This window comes from Vipera ursinii (assembly GCF_947247035.1).
Source record: "Vipera ursinii genome assembly, chromosome: 1".
NCBI lineage: Eukaryota > Metazoa > Chordata > Lepidosauria > Squamata > Viperidae > Vipera > Vipera ursinii.
Window position 1 is genome coordinate 175,709,389 of NC_139512.1, and position 23,251 is coordinate 175,732,639.

Here is a 23,251-nt window from a genome sequence, read left to right on the forward strand (position 1 = left end):
CTTCAACCAACTTGGACCACATAATATGTGCTGTACTTCTGTGGATCCAAAATAGGGTAGCCTTTCAGGACAATCTATTTCCATCCACCATATTTTCATATAATGCAAGATTACAAAGACCCCATCAGGCAGAATAGAATAGAATAGAATAGAATAGAATAGAACAGAACAGAACAGAACAGAACAGAACAGAACAGAACAGAATAGAATAGAATAGAATAGAATAGAATAGAATAGAATAGAATAGAATAGAATAGAATAGAACCTAGGGAATTAAACTAGGTAATGCTTCCCCAGAAAAGTTTGTGGTTTTGGAAAGACCTTTTCGAAGCTTCAAACATTAAAATGGGGTAGAACAGTGGTTCTCAACCTTTGGTCCACAGACCCTGGGAGGTGGGGGAAGAATGTTGTCATAGGGGATCTGTGAAGGCTTGAAGAAATGTTATTATTTAAATCTTTAGTTAAGTCTTGGAAGTCTGTGGCCATAGGCATCAAAAAAGTATTTAAAGGGGGTCTATGGTGAAGAAAATATTGAATCGACTGGGGTAGAATATTTCTGCAACTATCAACTTAAGTGAGTCCTGGGAGTACCATTAATATAAATACATTTTTAAAAATCCCTTTTCCTCCATTCCTGAGTTATAGCTCCAGAAGTACAAGGACTTGAAAGAAAACATAAAGAAAACAGTACTAGGAAAAGGACAATAAAAGCTGTTTGTGCTTTGATTGATTTTGCTAATTTTACAAGGTGGAAGAAAGGTTATGTGCTTGGGAGTTTTCTAAGAGTTTATCTGATCTAAACACGATTCCATAAATGCATTTTCAAAGAGGGCAAACCCCAAATCCTGAACATGCTGCCATAAAACCTTTTGACTACCATGAAGAAGGTATGGAGAATCCAAGAATTGACCTGTGTGCTCCTGAAACATTTGGCATGGAGGAAGATATGACAACATATTCAGAGTCAAACAGCCAGCCAGCTGGGATTGCCCATCTCAAACAGGTATGGCTGGGGTTTGCATCTTGTGCCTACAACACAAACAAAACTGATGTGGATCTAGATTATTGAGGAAATGGGGAGGAAGGAGAGAAGGAAAGCTAGATTGGGTGACATGGACCTATTTGGTGATAAATTTCAGAATACCATTATCTCATCATTGTTAGAAAAACTGGAACTTGGCAAATGTAGTGTGAGTTTCCAGATCAGCTTTAGCATTGCCATCATGCAATACTCATGTTGATCTTCTTTCTTAATTGTCATGAAATACTTGCCTTTTCTCTTGCAACCTCTCTCCTTTTCTCTTACCATTCTTTGCTAGATTTGGCTTTCTAGGCTTCTTAGATCTTGTGGAGAGGCTTCGTATATTCTTTCTGCTACCCGTGGTTCAGTTATTATTTATCCTTTAATTGTCAATAGATATAGGTACGTTGGTAGTTGGTTGGTCACTCAGTAACTCAGCAATTCAGCAATTCACTCAGCAATTCAGTAACTCAGCAATTCAGCAATTCACTCAGCAATTCACTTCAGAGATGCTCAGCGCAGTTGAGAAAAAGATGCTACTTTCTGGAAAAATTACAATAAGGATGAATTGGATTAGGCTGAGCCTCTGCTTTTGTTCATGCACTCGCTCCCCAGATAGAGGGCAGGGTTACATTAAAAAGGAAAGGTTATATCTGATTCTTCTTTTCCTGTTTACAGGCTGAAGGTGTTTTAAAGAGCAAAAGGACTGAAAGACAAAAAATCCAGCCAATACACAAAGCTGGAGATGGGTTGAAAAAACAAAAAAAGAGTTTGAAGAAGGAGAAATACCAAAGTCACACAGAGTTTGTTGTAGGTAGGACTTTGCTATTGCATATCAACAATTTAGGAAGAAGCTGGAGGGAGGGAGGGAGGGGGGGGGAGGGAGGGAGGGAGAGAGGGAGGGAAAGAGAGAGGGAGGGAAGGAGAGAGAGAGAAAGAGAGAGAAGAATGACATAATTCCCTAGGTTTTTCAACAAGGAAGGGCTAGATTGGTGGCCATATAACCTGCTTTACCAAAGGCAACCCCTTGTCAAGTTCAAGGTGAAATGAAAGCAAATTAGCCAAGAAATGAATAAAGGAAAACTGGGAAACTGTCTATCCAAGTAAGCAAGTTAACAGAATGAGCAAGGAGTTTGGGTGAGATTATATTCAGTTGCATTATTTTTCTAAAGTTGAAAATACTCATTTAAATTAGCAGGGGCAAGATTATGGCACATGTATGCCATCTTCACTCTCCTTTCCTGATGAAGTTTCCTTGGTTTTCCTTTAGTTTTTATGGCCACCTCTATAAAGAAGTTGTTGTAGGCTAGAGCACTGATGATGTTACTTAGTTGGGTATAAAACGTCTGCAACCAAAAAAACCAGCTCAGAGACCAGCGAGGACTCCGCAATTCAACCCCAAGCTGCATATATTCTCTTCTATTGGAAGCCATTGGGGATGCCTCTGGGGAAGGAACTTCGTGGTACATTAAAAATATTCTGTGAATCAGTCATGTCTATCGCTGAAACAGTGACATCTGAGGTACTTAATTTTCTAAGTGTCCTCAGCCCTAATGATCTGTTGCATAAATTCTCTTAATGGAAAGCTTTGGTGGTCTGACAGCCCATTTTATAAAAGAATAGCGTTAAGATCAGATAAGGGATGCTTCAACAGATCTGGGGGCAGGGGAACAGGTGGGGCAAGGTTCCTTCTTAAGGCATAAATTTGGGGAACAGAAAAACTCAACTATTTTTCTTTATCACTTCGCTCCCAAATGCCTGTGCAGGTACTATTACACAATTGTCTGTAGCACAGGCTTAATCCTACAATTAATAATTTGAAAATCTCTGTGAAGTTCCTCCCCTCCCCCCCGAAAAAAACAGTAATAAAAGGTAATTTTAGCCTCAGCTATAGATCTGTGGAATAAAGCAGAATAAAAATACTTCTTTCTTACAGGGAAGCCCAGAGAGAAAAGAGTTGTTAGGAAAACAATTGCTCATTCCAAGGGGGAACCAACAGTGGCCAAACGATCAGCCCGTGTGGAAGAGGGAACCCACGAGAGAGATTCAGAGCATGAAGATGCTGAAGCAGAACCTATTAGCTGTCTTGTAGAAGAACACGGAGAAGGAGGAGGAGGAGGAGGTGGTGACCGAAGTCTTCCCGATTCTAGCATTTTTATGGAGGAGCATCCCTTGACACCTGATATGAACCAAACACTTAGTGAAGAGGTTGGCAATACTTCTGGGTTTCATCCAGGACCTGGAAGTGAAACATCCATTGCTACCTACAAAGCAGTCTCCACTGCAAATGGTTCCCAGCCTGATGCAGAGCAGGGAAAACTGTTAATAGAGGTAAGGTTTGGGTTTTTTCCTCCTAATAGAGGCCCATTTAAATTTTCCTTACATAATTTATGTATAGTGTAGCTTATGATAAAATATAAGGGACGCGGTGGCTCAGTGGGTTAGGACGCTGAGCTTGTCGATCAGAAAGTCGGCAGTTTGGTGGGTCGAATCCCGAGTGCTGTGTAGCAGAGTGAGCGTCTGTTACTCGTCCCAGCTTCTGCCAACCTAGCAGTTCGAAAGCACGTAAAAATGCAAGTAGGAAAATAGGGACCACTAGGGTGGGAAGGTAACAACGTTCCGTGCGCCTTTGGTGTCTAGTCATGCCAGCCACATGACCACGGAGACGTCCTCGGACAAACGCTGGCTCTTCGCCTTTGAAACGGAGATGAGCACCGGCCCCTAGAGTTGGAAACGACTAGCATGCATGTGTGGGGGAAACTTTACCTTTACCTTTTATCAGTGCTTTTTTTGTAAAAGAAAAAGGTGCTGGAACTCACACATGTCATACAACCTGCCTTGCCTACCCTACAAGGTTCCATCCAAAAAAGGTGCCGGAACTCCGTTCTGAGCGTTCTATGACCAAAAAAAGCCCTGCCTTTTATGATAAAATATAAGAAGCTAACTGTTCATCGCCACCTTTGTATCAGATTTATTTGAATTAGAAGTGGGCACTGTTCATTAACTGCCAGCTTAACAGCAGATTCTCATGAATGTCTGATGAAAAGTAAGCTCCACTGCCCTAGTAGGATTTCCTCCAACATTTGTGTGTGGAACTACAGCGCCTACTAGGATATTCCAAGGTGTTGCACTTGTTGCTTTCCTCAATTGCTCCATAGGTAAGGCGTGTCAGAAAACAAAATTGTATAGAAAAAAGCATGTTGAAAATAATGTGGCATTGGACCTCCAGCTAATATTAAAATTTATAGCAGTAGTCCTTCTAAGGCTTGTTTGCTGTATTTAACATTTCCACTCAGGTATGTTATGGGACTGCTGTTTCAGGTCCTCCTCCTTTTTTCCATATGATAGTTCTGTTCTTGGGAAAGTGTGCAGTATTCATAACAGTGAGATGTGTAACAAATATTGGGTCTGACAATAGCTATGGTCAGCAATGCCTATTCATCGTTCAGACCATGAAGAAATGGGCTATTGTATAAGCTTAATTTTTAACTTCATAGCTTTGCCTGCCAGAGTTTTTCCCCATACAAATATAATGGACTTCGAAGATTTATATACCTTTTCTTCATATCGTAAAAACAACTCAATGTATTTGGTTTGGTATTATCTTTTATTAATGATATATTGAGTATTAGATAACTTCAGTCATTTTCTTTGTCCACTTATTAATATTATATTTTCTGAAACTGTGTCTTTATTTTAGATACAAAAAAAACCCTTAGAAAAAAGTGCCAAGATTGAGGCACCAAGCCATTTAGACACCCTGTAGGAGATCTACAAAAGATTTAAAAGATGTTGACCTTCTACCTCATAATGTAGCTTCCCTCATTAACTGAAGCTTCAGTTTATGCTTTATGGATGAGCCAATATTCCACCTTTACCTGATGTCCTCCTTCCTAACATGGCATGTGGGAGACCATAGCTCCCCCACCTCATTTTACTGCAAGTAAAAAAAAATAAAACTATAAAGAAATACATTCTATAATATTGCTTCTTGGCCCTTTATATTGAGGGATATGATTAGGTAATAAATCCATCCAGATTCTTTTGGGTGCCTGATGGTATAACTGAGATCAAACTTTATTAAATCAAAAATAAACGTTTATTTTTAACAACATGCAACATGTGAAATGATGGAAGAATTAAAAACTGTGGAATTGCTAAAATCACATATAGCAATTTAAAATGTCCTACAATAGTTAAGATAAAATTCTGACAGACTACAGGATGATGTAGGTCTGCTTTTTGTCTATAGGTAAGCTTGATGTAAAGAGGTACGAGTCTATAGAAAAAGTATGAAGGCTGAATTGTAGGGATACAATAAACACCAGATACAACAAAGCATTAAGGGACACGGTGGCTCAGTGGGTTAGGACGCTGAGCTTGTTGATCAGAAGGTCGGCAGTTTGGCGGGTCAAATCCCAAGTGCCGCGTAACAGAGTGAGCGCCTGTTAATCGTCCCAGCTTCTGCCAACCTAGCAGTTCGAAAGCACGTAAAAATGCAAGTAGAAAAATAGGGACCACCACAGTGGGAAGGTAACAGCATTCCGTGCGCCTTTGGCGTCTAGTCATGCCGGCCACATGACCACGGAGGCGTCCTCGGACAAGCGCTGGCACTTCGGCTTTGAAACGGAGATGAGCACCGGCCCCTAGAGTTGGAAACGACTAGCACGCATGTGCGGGGGAACCTTTACCTTTTTTTTTTTTGCAACAAAGCATTAACCAACAGCTATAGGAAAGACTTCTAGTTTGCAGTGGTGGTGAATATCTGTAGCTTGGGTGTTGGACAAGGGTGAAGTTTCGTTTTCCAAGCTTGTGGGTTGGTTTCTGAATGTTTCATTAGCAGCTGGGAAACATCTTCAGTGTGTTGTGTTTCTTCAATTTGGGAGCATTTCATGATGACAAAAGCATCATCGATGTAGCATACCTAGAATTTTGGTTGGATGGTGATGTTACCTAACTTGGTAATGAAACATTCAGAAACCAGCCCCGAAGCTCGGAGAACGAACCTTCACGCTCAAAGACTTCTAGTTTCCAGACTCTTATCCAGCAGCCATAGCTCAATTTTTAAAAAGGCAAACTATTTTTTTGCCTTTACTCATAAACTAATTTTCTCTTTTGGAGAAATAGAGGGTGGGGTCTTTTTTTGTTTTTTGTTGGTAATCTGACTTTGTACATGAACCAGGTGTGTAATTCTTGCAGATATAGATTGAGAATTGAGAAACACTGTAATATTTCCAAGGGAAGACTAGCTTTACTACTATTTCCGGTTCACTATAAGCCAAATAAATAAATAAATAAATAAATGCCAGTTCTCAATACTAGCAATGTTATGAAAACTGATTTTGAAACTGGTGTAAAGTCATCACATGGAAGCATTTAAAAGGCCTGAGGATGACTAGAACATTGTCAGCTTACAGCATTTGATTAAAATAGGGTAATTTGAGTTCAAATCTCCATGTAGGGATAAGTCCCATTGGGTGAAACTTTGGCCAATCATCATCTCTCAACCTAATCCATCATACAGAAGTGTTGTGAAGATAATAGCAGAGGGTGGGGTGGGGTTTGGGGTTCAAGGCCCTTGGAACAAAGGTAATATAATGCTTGCTATAAACTTGATAAAAGTTTGCCAGAGTTCTAACAGTTTAAATAAATCCCGTATCTGCCGTCTTCAAATACCAAACACATTGAAAATGCCCTTCTCTAGCCCAGGGGTGTCAAACTCAATTTCATTGAGGGCCGCATCAGCATTGCGCTTGCCCTCAGGGGGCCGGGTGGGTGTGGCCTGGGTGGGCGTGGCCTACTGGGTGGGCGTGGCTAGAGTGCGTATGGCCTACTGGGTGGGCTTGGCCAACTCTACATCGGTTCGCATCAAGGGTGCCTCTGGGGGCCTGGGCAGGAGTGGGACGGATCTGAGGGTCTCTGGCAGGAGGAGGGTCTCTGGGCCAGGGCCAAGGCAGTGGGGGCCGTTCCCTCACTGTTTCCAGGATGGCTTCGCGGGCCGCATGAAACCACTTCGCGGGCCGAATCTGGCCCCCGGGCCTTGTGTTTGACATGTCTGCTCTAGCCCATTAATGAAGTCCAGGCCAGACTTAGTGTTTGATCCTAATCTTCTTCTATTCTCCCTTTCAACTGACCAGGATTTGTCCCTGCACAAAGAAGAGCTGAAACTATCGCGAGACAGGATAATAGCAGAGAGGGCAGAAAAGCGACGGCTGGCAGTGGAGACAAAGAGAAAAGAACAGGAGGAGCGGAAAAAGAAAGAGCAGGAGGAGCAGGAGCGCATGGAGAAAATGAGAGAAGAAATGGAACAGGAGAAGCAAAGGAAGATTGAGGAGTTTCGGTTAGCAGGGAAAAAAAATAATCGTCTCCTATTTGACAAAAGAAGCTGTTGTGGGATGCTTCCAACACCTTTCCCTTTCCCACCCCCATCCAAAAACTGCCAAGAAACCATGAATACCCATGGCAGCCTTTCCTGTCCCTGGTTCCCCAAAGTCTTTTGAAGCTTTGGAAATGAAGAACAGGCAAGGAACATCATAAATGAACCAGTCAGTGCTTCCTCCAAGTAACCCAGCGAAGAGTTTGGAAATTGTTCTTAGCTATTATGCTGCTCCTACAGTCATGGTAGCAGGTTTTCTTGCCCCACCATATAGATAAAAGGGAAAAAGTAAATTGCAAATCTAATGCCTCTGAGATCTCTTGACATATTTCCAAATTTAAAGCCCTACATGGCTTAGGCCCGGGGTACTTGCGAGACCACCTGCTGCCAATGTCAACCTCCCATCGCCCAGTTCGCTCCCACAGAGTCGGCCTCCTCAGGGTGCCGTCGGCCAGGCAATGCCGGCTGGCAACCCCCTGGGGGAGAGCCTTCTCTGTGGGCGCGCCGACCCTCTGGAACGAACTGCCCCCGGAGCTGTGGATGGCCTTCGGTCCTTCCGCCGTGACCTAAAGACCTGGTTATTCCAACAAGCGGGCCTGGACTGATCATAGTTTTTAAATTTGGTTTTTTATTGGTTTAAATTGTTCTTATTTCTTATATTGTTTAATCCTCTTTTAATTTTTGTATTTCTATCTTTTAACTTTTTATTGTTCTGAGCCGCCCTGAGTCCTCAGGGAGAAGGGCGGCATATAAATTTAATAAACCTGAAACCTGAATTAGGGGTTTGAGAAGAATTGTTTCGAACTTTTACTACCCGTTTCATCTACAATACACTCCCCGGCAATGCTTACCTGAGTCCTACTGGACTTTTATGACCAACTTTATTTTCTCTCAGTTTAAGAAAACAGCAGCTTGAAGCAGAGCGTCAGCGGCAGGAAGAAGAGGCAGACAGGGAACGACAAGCTGAGAAAGCAGCCCAAGACCAGGTCAGGCGGCTACAGGAGGAACAACGTCGGAGATTTTTGGAGATGCAGAGGAAGAAGCAGGCACAGGAATTAGAACGGGCAGGTAATCTAAGATAGGTCATGATGTCAGAGCCAACTCCAGCTCTGTGGAGATCATTAGCAAGACTGTCATGGCACTCCTCTGGCTATATTTTAAACTTCCTAGGAAAGTTTTAAGTTTTTAAGTGCCTGGCTTTATGGTACTTGCAGGTTGCCAAGGAAGATAACAGGGTCTGTTAGATGGGACTGCTACTTTAGTATATTGTACACTGCCTTCGGCTGCCATTTTTTTAAAAGGTAAAGTGCATTTGTGTTTGTTTCAAACAGAGGAATAACATTACTAAAAGTTGCCAATCAGTTCAAATGTACCCATATCATTCCTTTCCTATCCTTGGCAAATTGCCCTGTTTTTAAAAATCAGTCTCCCTCTCATTTGACTACGCATATTGCTTTATTTATTACTACTTCCCAAATTCAGAACAATACCCAGAGGACATGGGGTAAGGAGGAAAACCATAAGGAACGAATAAATGCTGAATTAAAAGTTCTACATATCCTTGAAAAGTTAGAATCCAAGTCATTATTCCTAGCACGTGACTAGAAACATTTTCATGACTTTTTATCAATTTAGTACACATTCTAATAGAGAAGTGTAAAACATTTCCCAGTGAAATATTAATTTTCTAGTGGTCTAGTGTGTCAATAAGGCTCTTGTGCCATGTATTGAAAATTAAGCTTTTTTGATGCATGGTATCGTTGAAAATTTCCTTGATTAATGAGGATGGCAAAATAGAACTATTTATAATCAAGTATTTGGCAAAGTTTTGAGATTAAAATTGGGGCAAGGAAGGTTTAGTTTCACCTCATGGTGAAAAATCATTCACTGTAGTTTATAAGAAATATCTATCCATTTTGTAGAAGCTTGTCTTTACTGTATCTTTGGATGTTTCAAATGGCTTTTTGATCAATTTACACTTTCCTTAAAACAGGAAATGGGCATTGTATTCCACGTCTTACCTTCGTTTCTATAATCTTTAATGCATGGATTCATCTTTTCTAGTGTCAAATATTATTTCTACTAATGGCTGCCTTTACTTAATATATTTTTAAAAATGTACTCTCAAGTGCCATGGTGGCGCAGTGGTTGATTCCTTCAATCCTGATTGTCTCGAGGTTAATTCAGCCTTCCATCCTTCTGAGGTCGGTAAATGAGGACCCATATTGTCGAGGGCAATGTGCTGACTCTGTAAACTGCTTAGACAGTCCTGTAAAGGACTGTGAAGCATTATATAAGTCTACATGCTATTGCTATCTCAGCAGTACCTCTCAAAGGCCAAGAGCGGTCCTCTGCCTGGAAAAAGTAGTATTTCCATTTTAACAAAAATTTACTTTTTGTTTCAAGACTGTTTTCACTTTATAAATATATTTTACTGATCCTTTAACATAGTCACCTTAATATTTGGTAAACAGCGTGTTGTCTGAGTTTATATTTAAAAACAATTAACAGTTAATTTCTATAATTCCATAAGCCACATAGTAGCTCTTTGATTTTCCCTTCTTCCAATAATATTCTCTTTTACCAACCTTAAATTAGTACATTTCTTATTTTTATAGATAACAATTGAATATAAACATTTTTCTAATATTTAACAACCACATCAATGCAAAGCTAATTCTCTAATTAATCATCTTATTACCTCGTCATAGATCCTGTTTTCAAAGTTCTTATTTAGATTTGTTTTCCCCGCAATGTTAAAAACATTCTTACCAGTTAAGATTTTCTGTTAATTACACTTAAATACTTGTCTTTTTCCTCATACAAGCTATTGCAAGAATTTTATATTTCTCATATCTTAAAAAAAAGAAGAAAAAAAGGGAGGAAATAGTATACTACTTGAGAAACATGTCCTTCTTAAGCTAAGATACATTTATATCCAGAATTTTTCTATTCTTTTTAACCATATTCAAACAAATGTTTAATCTTTAAATATTCCATCTAATAAATCAATCATCTAATCTTTTAAATCTATACTGAACATTTTTATCAATTGAGATTTTCTCAAGATCAATTACACTTAAGTATCTAAAGCATTTCCCTCATATAAACCATCCCAAAATCTTTATATTTCTCATATCGTAAAAAGAAAAAAAATACTGTTACTTGAGGGGCCCATTCCTCTTAAACTAAAATACATTTATATAAAAAAAACCTATTTTTTAAACCATATTCAAACAAGTGTTTAATCTTTGGATACTCCATCTGATAGATCCCATCATCTAATTTTTTAATTCTAAGTTTAGCCCCCCCCTTTTTTTTTGCCAAACATCTTTTGTAATCAGTATGCTCTGCTGGACCAAAAAGTCTTCCCATAGTCTTGTGGATGTTGTTGTAGGTACAGGAGACAAATCCAGTAAGATGTTTTTGTGGGAGGGTTTCGCTCCTTCGTATTCATTGAAAATCTTTTTCTTTCTCTCTCTCTTAATTTCTCTTTATCATTTTTTGGTTTCAAGACTGTTTTCAATTCCCCTCTTCTTGGTTCTGGTCTCCAATGGAATTCTTAGGCATTTCTTTCAGCAGTTCAGTTCGATGGTAGATAAAGGCTAAGGTTATTGAATCAATGAATATGAGCTTATTAACTCTACAGAAAATCTGATTGCTGATATTAAGTATTTGTCTCTAGAAATTCTTTTCAGTTCATCCAGTGGATTTGAAGAATTCTTATTTTTAATTCCATATTTTGTACTTATATCTCCAAAGAAATCATCGTGACAAATTTTGTTATCATGCACAACTCCTTTGTTCATTTCCAACATTTTATACTGCTTTTCATAAAAAGAGTTGTTATAAATATAATAAATTGTACAGTAGTTTAAACCAATAAAACCATAAAATCTAAAAACAATTTTAATATTAACAGCAACACAATAGCTGAAGAAAAGGTCTGCCTGTAAGTATTCAATTTCTGGTGAAAACATCAAAGAGTTCAACTTATTATCAGCTAGAGGTTTATTTCGGTTCTTCACCATATTCCTGTTTTATCTCCACAAGAGGCAGATTTCAGCTGAGAGAGAAACTGGCCTACGTTCATATTTTGTTTTTTGAAGTTTTATTTATGCCCACTTTCTTTATTCAGTCCAAACATCACTCCAGAGCTGTTTACTATTTGGCACAATGTTTCCCTTTGGTCCTTTAGCTTTTCATAATGTATCGCAGGACAAAAATATGTTTTGCAATCAAACATCTGCTAATTAATCGTGCACTTGAGGTGTCCCCTAAATAGTTTTTTCCTGTCTTTTCACTTCAATTACTTTTATTTCTCCTGAAATAGAAATAGCTGGTAGCTCGCTCACTTGCTCTCCGTTCCTTAGAAGCAGAAAAACGCAGACAGAAAGAAATGGAGATGCAGCTGGAGGAAGAAAGGCGACAGCTAGCAGAGATGGCCGAGGAGCAAAGGTTGGAGTATGAGAAGAGGAAAAAAGAAGAAGAAGAGAAAATGAGGCTTGAGGCTGAGGAGAGAAGGAGGAGAGCTGAGGAAGAGGCTAGAGTTGCTTTGGAAGAAGCAAGAAAGCAAGCGTTGCTACTCTCAAGGTATACAGAACTTCCTAGGAAAAATTCATTCTTAGTAGTGACTTATGACAGATTAGCAGATGCCTGTTTTGGGGTGTAATAGCACTGGATCTACCAGGAGCCTGACTTCTTAAGGTCAGATAGCTTCAGTCTTCCTCTTAGCCTAAGCTATGCTGACTCAGGAATTCTGGGAGTTGAACTCCATGAGTCATAAAAGAGCCGAGGTTGCCTACCCCTGGCCTAAGCGAACCGAGTCACATTTCTAAATTAGAACCTCTTCCTGTACCCAGCAAATACAATATTATATTCACCAGCCACCTTACACTGACTTGGCCAGCAGCAACACTCAGTCTTTACAAAAATAAAAATAAAAAATGGATGGGTCTGCTCCCAAATGCTACAGCAAGGATTTTTAGCAGAACAAATATCCTGATTCTTATTTTACAAGTTACAAATTGGTGATTATTGCATTAATGCTGCATATTGCTTGAGATCAGGTTTTAAGAAAGACTGGGTTTGAAACTAATTTGCCCATAACTGAAGGTGTCAGGAGGAAGCTTTGCTCTGTGTCCCAACAGGGGATGAGTTACTGTAAGATAAGATAAAGATAAAACTTTTGTCATTTTTTTTTGCTGTGGGCACAACGGCACACATCAAAAATGAAATTTAGTTGCCTGCTCTCAGTGAAACACATATATGACACATACATAAGAATTCCCTTGTCCCTAACTCTTCCTTATTCAGCTAGCAACTGCTTTTCATCCCACTTCAACTTTCAATATAAACCCATAACCTTGTTAAAATTACATGTTTTCTTATATTAATTTATCTGGTTCCAGACAAATGGCAGAACTGGAGAAGGAGCAACAATTTCAGTATCAACTACTTGTAGAAGCCACTGGACTGGATCGAAGACAGGAAATTTCGCGTCCGTGGGTTTATTCCTATTTCCAGGGTCCTTTTTTTACAACAGATGATTAAAATCTTAGCCATGCCCAAATATCTTTTTAGGGGAATTTTATAAAAGCAAACTGTTGCATTCAGACAAGTTTTCCAACAGACTAAGAAGTAAAATATAGAACTACTAAGTGCTTTTCTTCAAATTTTGTCTGATCTTAGGCCACACGTCAAACTCGCGACGTCACGTGACGTCATGCAATGTTATCAGCACTTATGCCATTGCCGGCAATGGGGTGGGCATGGCTTCCACATGACGCATCCGGCCCGTGGGCTGGCAGTTTGACACCCCTGCCTTAGACAATGTTCTGAATAAGTTTTTAACCTACACTGGGATGTGTACGTGGATATATGTAAATATAACCTAGGCTACTATTGCAAACAAGCTGTGTTTCCTTTAACACTGAGCAAACTACAGACAAGCTAGCTTAATGGGAGGTAAATGTCATCTGTGGGTCTTGCTTTTGATTGGCTCCAATGCAGCTTCATCTCTAAACTTGTTAAAATGATTTCTTCTCTGCCTTTCTAGCTATTTCTTTAGGCTAGAAGTAGGCTTTTTCCTCTGAAAAATTCTAAGAGACTAATTCAGTCTTTGATTTAGGCTGTGAATCTCAAGATTAAATTTAAGACATGAACTATATTTTTATTTTGCAAAATGGAAATGGACCTTCCTGAGGAATAACAACATGTTTAAAATAGCAAGGGTGATCTCCAGAAATAGGGGCCTTGGGATTTCTATTTAAGAGACAACCTAAGAGCATGGTTCATGTTATACTTTCATTCCTGCAATGTTTTGTTTTCACTGAAGATTTATGATCCTAGAAATTGGTCTGGTGTAATGTACTGCTCAGGTGTAAGGAATTCTCAGCTCCACAAGTTCTCCGAAAGCAAGTTCAGCTGCCCCCCAAATTTTCTTTCAGACTGATTATGCAATTACTTTTATTTTTTTAGAAAATGAGTCTTATTTTAAAGTATTTAATTTTTAGTAACTATGGGTTTTATTGTAAACATTTTATTTAACTTTTCTCTTGCAAACTGCTGCGCCCTCCCCTCATGTGTAACAGCAATGTAAGGGGCAAACAGTCAGGTTACAAGGAACACATTACAAAATGTTCCCACTGACTTCATTCAAATGTTTAATGCTAAAGATATGGATAACACTTAAGCCCAGATTTTGATTTTTGAAAACAAGTTTTAATTTTTAAAAAAAGTTTGGCATGCGTACAAAAAGGCATCAGAAGTGGGACATGGAAACTACAAGCATTGGAGATCCATTTAACACTTTTACAGTTAAGTGCCTGAAAAGTAAATACAATTAAATGGTTTATTAAAGTATGCTTAAGAACATTGCAGTCTTAATTTCTGACCTTTCCTATTCCCCTGGCAACGAAAATAAACCCGAGGTAGAGCAACGTTTCTAGTCCTGCCATCAATATTGCAAACCTGAGCTAAAGAATCTTTCTAGCATCGACAGGTTTTCTATGACAGTTCTGCAACTGACTAAAAGAGATATGAAGATAGAACATTTTGAATTAGACAATCACTTAAGGAAAAAAAAGGTTTCATTGATCAGGCCTCATTTCAGAATACTATTTCACATAACTTCCCAATACAAATAACTTATTTCCAGAGAATTAACTTATTTTTAGAGGTACTTACACTCTAAGATTGCCAATGGGAGATATCTGAAAAATCAACTAGTTTACTTGTCTATACAAACAGGATTTAATGCCAGGTCTTCAATCCTGAACCTACTGAGGTCAAAAGAAAAACTCTGAATTCTAAAAAATGAGGTTACTGATCTTAGATCAATGCTTTTTCAATGTTTCTAATTTTTATCACCCCTATAGTGCACATATATGGGATGCATGTAACTCTGCACAGTACCTATGTTTTCCAAAGCACTTTGACTCGATATAGATTACAAGATAGTGTTACACTGTATTGAAATCTATAGGTTAGGTCAGGGGTAGGCAACCTTGGCTCTTTTATGACTTGTGGACTTCAACTCCCAGAATTCCTGAGCCAGCACAGCTGGGAGTTGAAGTCCACGAGTCATAAAAGAACCAATGTTGCCTACCCCTGGGTTAGGTTATTCATACCTAATTTAAGTCCCAATACTTTCGGTGATTCTCTGAAACTGAAGAATTGGTATGTCCCTGTTTTTTAAACATCAAAGAAGGTGTTTGGATAGCAAATTTACTTCTTCCATATTTAGTCTTCCAATACTTTACCATGAATTTTCAGAGTTCCAGAGATACACATTGCATGTACAACTCTCAGTGAAAGATAAATTCTTAATTTCCATTTATATACTGAGAGCAAGCAGCAGGGAAAGTACTAATTCTCAAAGGTGAATCAAATCAAAATATTTTCCTGTGTAACATCCTTCAGCATAAGAAATTACCCTCTTTAAATATTCCTCACTAGTGTTTCAAATAATCTTCTGAGTTTATGTCTTAAAAGAAAATGCAGAGGTTTATGAATTTGTTTCCTCTTATTTATTTAAAGGGAAGCCAATACAATCTATGTCCATTGAAAAACCACATTCCAGACAAACAGGTACAACATAAGAATCATTAAACTCTTGTTGCAAGAAGGTGTGCATTAATTAGAACTTTCCTAGGATCTTTCTGTTGACAAAACCCCAATTTCCATGTTATCTTCAGTGAAGCCATTTCAAAGATAGTATTATCGTAAACTACATTTTTGCCATCTGTATTTGGATACTTCACAGTAAAATCTACAGAAAAACTCTTTAACACAATCCTTCTGTTTAGATTTCAAAAAACTTCTGTATTTTCTTTTCTTAAAACCCACAAATAAAAGTCACATACCTAAATTTCAGGCCAACATGAATATTAGAAACCTCTGCCCACTGCCAAATAGTCAAGGCATGGATACACGATCCTTGCCAACACGTAACTGCACGTGTAGACAGTTGCTTTTCTAAAGAGGAAATGGGGGGGGGGGGGGAAATGGGGAAGTACAACTGCAGTAGGGTCACAAAAGTCTGACACAATGACAGTGTATAATGAGCACAAGAGTTCAAAACAGACAACTGGAAATAATATTTAAAACATAGGAATGTGGTGTTGGTTTTAACTCAGTGTTATATACCACATTACAAAAGAACTATTATTTAAAAATAAAAAAGGATAAAGGGAAAGGGGGAAAAAACAAACATTCTAAATTGTCGAACGGCCTCCTGTCTGTTCCTGATAAACCTCAATCACATCTTCTTCTTCCATTCCAAGCTGTAAAATAAGAACAATTTTATTTTAAAAATCCAAAACACAGCAATATTGGATGCTCGCCACGCACATTAGTTCCGTGGATTCTCCGCAAAAGAAACTTAGCAGCAGAGTTGACAAATAAGCAGACGGTGCTTATATAAAAAGATTCTCAGCAAGGATCAGGTTTACTAAAACTTTATTTAAAAAATAAATAGGCCACAATACACAATCACTACTCAATAAAACATTTAAAATGTAGCTTCACAAGTAAATGAAAATCTTACACCACAAAGTATGTGTTAAGCCCTAATTTTAAGTTAAAATAATAATCCCATAATTGGTAACTTTTTTATTATGTCTGCTGCTCTATAGTAAAATAATTATCAAACTATTTATATAAGCTATAGATCTGTTTCACTTGCTCCATGCATAAGAGAGTAAGAAGTTATTGATTTCTGTGAAATGCAATGCTGTTTAATGATAGTATAGTTATGAGCTTGGATAAGATGAACATATAAATTTTTAAATATATAAATAATTGTTTAGATAATAAATATTTTGTGGAGCTTAGGTAATTTTTCTTTTTTTTAATTCTTAGTCACCTAGAATCATATGCTTGAGATGGTTATAGAATGAAATAAAAGGCCATTCTCATGAGTCTTGTAGATAATGTAGGAAAGATGAAGTTTGGTAACTCTAGGAACAGCAGCTATGTTTTTAGTGCCTTGTCATTTTAGTATTGTCAGTTCTTATGTACACAGATAGTCTTCACTTAATGACAGTAATTGGAACTGAAAGTTCTTTTCTAAGTGATGGAAATGCTGGCATCATTGAGCAAATCCCCACAGGTCTTTAAGTGAGGTTGTCACGTGGTCACCATTTGTGACCTCTTGCCTGCCTGCTTCCCCACTGATTTTGCTTGTAGGAAGCCAGCAAAGAAGGTCTCAGAACAGTGACCACGTTAGGAGGCAAGGTAATTGCAATCCAAATCCCAGATCCCAGTCACGAGTGTGGGGACCCTGTGACAGCCAGAGGCTAGAGGAACAGTTGTGAAGTACCACTTGTTCAGCATCATATGTTTGAACAAACACTTAATGAGAGCTACAATTTCCTGGGAACTTCATGGTTTTCACAGTATCAAAATAATTTGCCACTACCATTCTAGTAAGGTTTTTTTTAATTGTCCTGTCTTGCCTATAGGTGTACATTTTCTGAAGACTCCCCTTTCATGTACTAGCCAGGTTTGAGTCTTTTAGTATGTTAGATCACTAAAGTCGACTACTCACTGTCAACTAGCAAGCAATACATATTGTACATATATACTAAAATCCCCCAAAATGGAATTCTATTATTTTCCTAATAAAATAATCCAAACTATTGCTGTGTAGTGTAAGCTCTTGAGTACCTTTATATGAGATAGGAGACACCGAGGATCTAATTTAGTTTTTCTAGTAGCTTAAAATGTATCAATAGTCTGATACAAAAGATATTTACAAATAATAAATATCAAGAAATTTGCTTGCATTGCATAACTGAAAAGTGTTGACAATTCTTCAAAGCAAATGTCCACTCCAGATTTCCTGAAGCTTTGTTCATTTCAGCAATAAAATTTAAAATGGAAATTTACTTTGTAAAATAAACTCATTTCTATTCTAAAATAATCAGGATTGGATTGCAAAAAATCTATACAATACTTGAAATAACTACAAACAGTATTAGGAATTGATCTCCAAGAATACTTACCTCTTTTGGAGTATGATTATCAGTAATTCTCTGACCCTCAAAAAGGAACCTGAGTGAATTCATTGGAACTCCCTAAACAAAGAGAAATAGAGTGGGTCAATTTAAACTTATTGAACAAAAACCCAGATATTCACTACTTTCCATTTCTTTTAATTTTTGGACTATGCAGTGATAAATTCAGTCAGGTGCAGAGGAACATAGAAATTGAACATCTTATATTTGACATCATGTGAACAAGGAAAAGGTCATGTCACAAACCTGTCTCTGACAGTATGATTCTTTAAGTTTCTTTAGATGCGTTGTCATTTTCACTTTGAAGTGAATTTCACTGCTGTCCTACAAATTGAACAGAAAATATAATAATAATTTTGCTTACTATTAAGATAGCACTTATTATAGCTATGTAAAATGTTCTGAGCTTGTATTCAATACTTTTTTCCTCAAGTATGATCCTATGCTTGAGATATAACAGAATGTGTCATGCCACACTTCTTGAGTTTCAAGCTTTCTTACATCTCACAATTTGCTTTTTTCTTAAACTCTTCCACACATGGGATTTAGGGAAGGCATTTGCCAATAAAAGAGGTTACATCCCTACTGCCACTAGCTTGCAATAGGGTTAGGACTAAGTAAGAATCATTTTAAATATGTGTTCAGTGATCCAAGAACAACCATTTTGGATATAAAAGACAGACTTTTATATTTCCTATGTTTTGTACATTCTTTTCTGTGTGTTGAAGTGAATCCACTGTGCTGCTGGTAAACTCAGATTCTTTACAGTAGCTGTTTTTTGAAATAGGGATTGCAGAAAGCAGGTTTAATTGTTGATACTTATTAATAAAAATATTTTTTTAAACTCAACTTTTCTATAGGTAAAGTGTAAGTAAGTGACTTAGTATAGATTTGATAAGAAAATGTAACAGACCCTGCACTTGCAGAAAAATATTAAAAAGAAAAAGAACTCTTATGCTGTATAACTCTAACTATATGCTTATACCTGTAAAATTAGGAGATAGATGTTAAACAGAATATTTTAGAACTCACCTGCCCAATAACCTTAAGTTTAATGTATTCTCCCTCTTTTTTATCACCCAAATCCTCTGCTGAAGGTTTGGCTTCCTGCAATAAAAAACAAAACACATAAGAGACAAAAATGGAAAATATGAATACTCTATTTATACTTTTTTACACATTAACAGTGAATTAGCTGATAATAAGTTTTTTTGGAATTTCCTCTAGTTCTTTTGTCCTCCTCAGACAAGATTACAGGGAAAGGAAGAACGTAAACTTAACCTGACTAGCTTCATTATTAAAAACATAAAGCCACTGTTAAAGCTTCAACTAGGATGCCACAAAGTACTAAACGATTCCCAATTTTTAAGAGTTCCAATTTCCTTCATTTTATGGTTGTTTATATTTTTTGATCAAGCATACATTCAGGGCTTCAAAAAAGTCTCTAAATTCAAATTTTAATTCCTACGTGATACATTCCTATGTGACAAAATAGTTAGGAAACTCAGGAAAAATCACTGAAGATCAAATACTCTCGATAGGCAAAATTACAGCTGTCTGGCTGCTTGGTCCATCTACAAAATCTAAGCAATGATTACAAGTAGTCCTTGACTTACAACTACAACTGAGCCCAAAGTTTCTATTGCTAAGTGAGACAGTTGTTAAATGAATATTGTCCCATTTTAGAAAATGGGACAAAATTCTTACCACAGTTGTTAAGTGAATCACTGCGGCTGTGAAGTAAATCTGGCTTCCCCACTGACTTTGCTTGTTAGAAGGTCACAAAGATAATCACATGGCCTCGGGACAGTCATAATTATGAATCAGTTGCCATGGGGATGCTGCAACAGTTGTGTGAAAAAAGGTCATAAAACTCTGTTTTCAGTGCCGCTGTAACTTCGAACAGTCACTAAATGAACTCTTTTAAGTTGAGGTCAAAGGAACCTATGAGTAGTTGTCAATACCCACAACAGTTGCAGCATCCCCATGGTCATGTGATCAGAATTCAGGTGTTTGGCAACTGGCATGTATTTATGACAGTTGCACTGACCCACGGTCATCTGATCACCATTTGTAACCTTCCCAGCCAGTTTCCACAAGCAAAGTCAATGGGGGAAGTCAAATCTGCTTAATGACCGCATGATTCACTTAACAATTGGAGTGATTTGCTTAACAAGCATAGTAACAAAGATAATAAAACGAGGCACAACTTGTTTAACTGCCTTGCTTAGCAATCCAAAATTTGGACTCAATTGTGGTTGCAAATGAAGGGTTACTTTTACCTGCTCCTTTAACTCAAAACACAAGATAAAAGCAATAAACAAGCTTAGCCTTTCCTCATTAAGTAGAACATAGTTAAATTACAGCTTATTTTGTAATGAATAGCGAATAAGAGGCTTCTGTTACTCACAATGTACATGCAGACAGAATGCTCAACTACCTAAAAATATAGTAAATACATAGCCTGCTTATTCACTGGGAAAACAATCTATTGGTAATGCCTAATTAAATGTAAATCCCCTTATGTTTTTCTGAAGTAGAGTTAGACCTCCAAGTTTCAATTCTACTGGTATATAGTTGAGAAAGTACCAGAACAAGCTACTGTTGATTTACATTGCTTTTAATGGTCTTCTTACTGCTTCAGTTTCATTCCTATTTAGTATATATTCTGAAACTTGTAACTTCTAACTGCAAAAGAAATTCCACAAAATACTTCAATGAAATCATGGTTCTAAGTCTTAACTGACTTCAGAGGTTCTCTAGTATTTACAGTGCTCTGAAGCCCTTTCCCTCCCACATTTTGCAGTAGGACTCTATCTAGTTCTCCAAGTGGAAAACATGTAGGGACAGTATCTGGGGACTTTCTCTCTTGAGTTTGAATCTAAATTAACGAAGTTTGGAGACCAAAAAAATAATAAAAACAAGCATCACATACATATAAGCAGATAAGCTATTTCCTTTTGGTCGTTTACAATTAGATACTGAAGAAAATCTGAAGTGCAGGATTACTGAAGCCAAACTGACATGGCACTTTGAGGAAATAATATCACTGGCTGAAATATTTTTTAAAAATGCTTTTTTTAAAAAAATTAACAACCCAATTTCTTCCCCACTTTAAAAGATAGGGACCCCCTAATGCAAATTCATAAAATGGTCCAACTACTCAAACATAACATACACGTCATGATAGCATTATATGAATTGAGTCCTGTGCCCATGCTGAATCCCTAATTTTCCAGGATGGTTGCAAGAAGCCTGGAAGTTTGCACTACTATATTTAACACTTCCCAATTACTATTTCCTGAAACAAGTCAATTTTAAAACACATTACCAAATTGACCTTGTCAATATATTATTCTTAAAATAATCCAGGATCTGGATTAATTACATGGAAGTGAAAATGAAAGCAACCTTTTGTAAATTCCAGCTCACACTGGCTGAAGAGGAGGATCCCAGGAAGCAAAAGCTCAGAACGCTAAGGTTAAGTTAATTATGACATTAATAGACATAAAACTGGGCCATTACATTTAATTTGCTGAACAAATTCAGTTTGAATAAATGGCTAAAAAGAGCACTTCTATTTTTATTCCACCTGGCCACTGCATGGATTTCTCTTCTGTAGGCCATAAAAATGCAACAAAAAGGCAATCTTTATTCTTGTGTGATTTTTGTTCAAATAACGTCAAAGCTTATGCATTTTTTTTTAAAAAAAAGCCTATCCTGCCAAAACACGTTCCAAGGCAAAACGAACAGGAAACGTCAGGTCTTGTGAACGAGTCTATGTTCCCGGTGCAAGCAGCATCTCAAAACAATGATTCACTAATCTGTTTTTAACTTTTGTATCTTTGTTTTTAATCACCCTGTAAACCGCCCTGAGTCCTTCGGGAAAGGGCGGTATATAAATGTTAATCAAATAAAATAAATTTACAATAACCGTTGTCGTTTCTAAACAAGAAATTTCGCCCCGTTTGCTGAAAGCCGGGCTGGAAGGAAAGCTGCCTCCAACGAGAAGCGGGATCGTGGAGGGGGAGAGAGAGAGAGAGCAGACCGACAAGAAGGAGCCCAAACAGAAACTTTGGCCTTTCGTTATTTCTCCCCATGGGCTTCCTCCGTAGGTGCCAACTCCAATCTATGTCTCCCCCACCCCACCCCGCTCCACCACGGGGGCATTTCGGGAGATCGGGGTGATTCGATTTCGTGGCCCAGAAGCAGTTAGGGGGGCTAAATCCAGGGCACGAAACGGAGGCGGAGAGGGAGGAGGCCGGGCTCTAAACCGCCCCATGTTGGCCGGGGTCCAGGGCCCCGTTCCCGTAAGCCCCTCCGGCCGAGGGGACCCGGCTTGTTGTGGCCCCATCTGGCCGCCTGCGGACAGCCCGGGCGCCTTTCAGCCGGGCGGTTGGGGGCGGCCGACTGCGAGCTGCTTCCTGCCGGGCGCGAGCCTCCCACCTGATCCGACATGTCTCCCTCGCAGACGCAGCCGACCCCTCCGCCACCCCCGGAGAAGCGCCTCGCCGATCTCGCCCTCGCTGTCGACAACACGGGAGAGCACAACACACACACACACACACACACGCCGGGCGCGGGCAGGCGGGATTTCCTCTGCGCCTGAGCTCACTTCCCGCTCTCCAGGCACAGCCCACTGAAGAAGCGCAGTGCAACTCCGCTCCGCCCCCGCCGAGAGACTCCGCGGGCGGTTTTGCGTGGGTTCTAGAGCTGCTTGCTGGCGAGCCCGCTCTTTGCAGCGTTCACGACAGTCGCAACTTAAGTTTCTGCTCCGGCTTTGCGCACGGTCGACTAGGAGCGGAGGAGGGCGGTTAGGTCTCGCAGCCTCTCCGTCGCTCGTCTGTTGCCTCCGAGGTTGCACGCTAATCCTTTCCTTCCTAATACGGCAGTAGCGAGGTTGGAAGACGTGGAAAGCGGTGCATTTTCCAACTTCGCTGGAAATGGCCACCCGCCAATTTACTCCTCCCTCCCATTTTGTGCGTTAGGTAGAGAGAGGTGACGGTTATGCGGGCTTCGATGAGAAACCGTCAGCCTACATTTCAACCATAACCAGGTCACAAAAGAGGGGTGATGAAATCCACGTGGTTGGATTGCAGAAGATGAGTGTTCATTGACAAAACATGAGTTGCAAAAAAAGACACGAATTGCATGCATCTGGTATTTGCGTATATTAATATGCAAATTCGGAAAAATTATATCAACACAGCCTGTCTTATGCAGCTAAAGTTACCACAGTTTGTACGCCTTCTAGTTTGGTACTTGATAGGTGCAGGTAAGCAACAATCTTGGTATTTGACACTGGACTTCCAAGCAATTACAATAAAGGATATG

The 23,251-nt window shown here is 38.8% G+C and overlaps 2 protein-coding genes across 2 annotated transcripts; one reads left to right on the forward strand and one right to left on the reverse strand.

Moving 5' to 3' along the window:
- Window positions 1-889: 889 nt before the first annotated feature.
- Window positions 890-12,950, forward strand: KIAA2012 (the record flags this gene model as incomplete). Its single annotated transcript, XM_083369304.1, has 7 exons — window positions 890-1,003; window positions 1,700-1,835; window positions 2,958-3,352; window positions 7,159-7,361; window positions 8,293-8,465; window positions 11,771-11,990; window positions 12,809-12,950. The coding sequence occupies 7 exons, from the start codon at window positions 890-892 to the stop codon at window positions 12,948-12,950; spliced, it is 1,383 nt and encodes a 460-aa protein (XP_083225430.1).
- Window positions 12,951-14,892: 1,942 nt separating this feature from the next.
- Window positions 14,893-22,567, reverse strand: SUMO1 (small ubiquitin like modifier 1). The gene is made up of 5 exons (XM_083379632.1): window positions 22,364-22,567; window positions 18,950-19,024; window positions 18,164-18,241; window positions 17,906-17,977; window positions 14,893-16,183 (listed from the first exon to the last, which is right to left on the reverse strand). The coding sequence occupies exons 1-5, from the start codon at window positions 22,373-22,375 to the stop codon at window positions 16,115-16,117; spliced, it is 306 nt and encodes a 101-aa protein (XP_083235758.1). The 5' UTR covers window positions 22,376-22,567; the 3' UTR covers window positions 14,893-16,114.
- Between the last annotated feature and the right edge of the window lie 684 nt (window positions 22,568-23,251).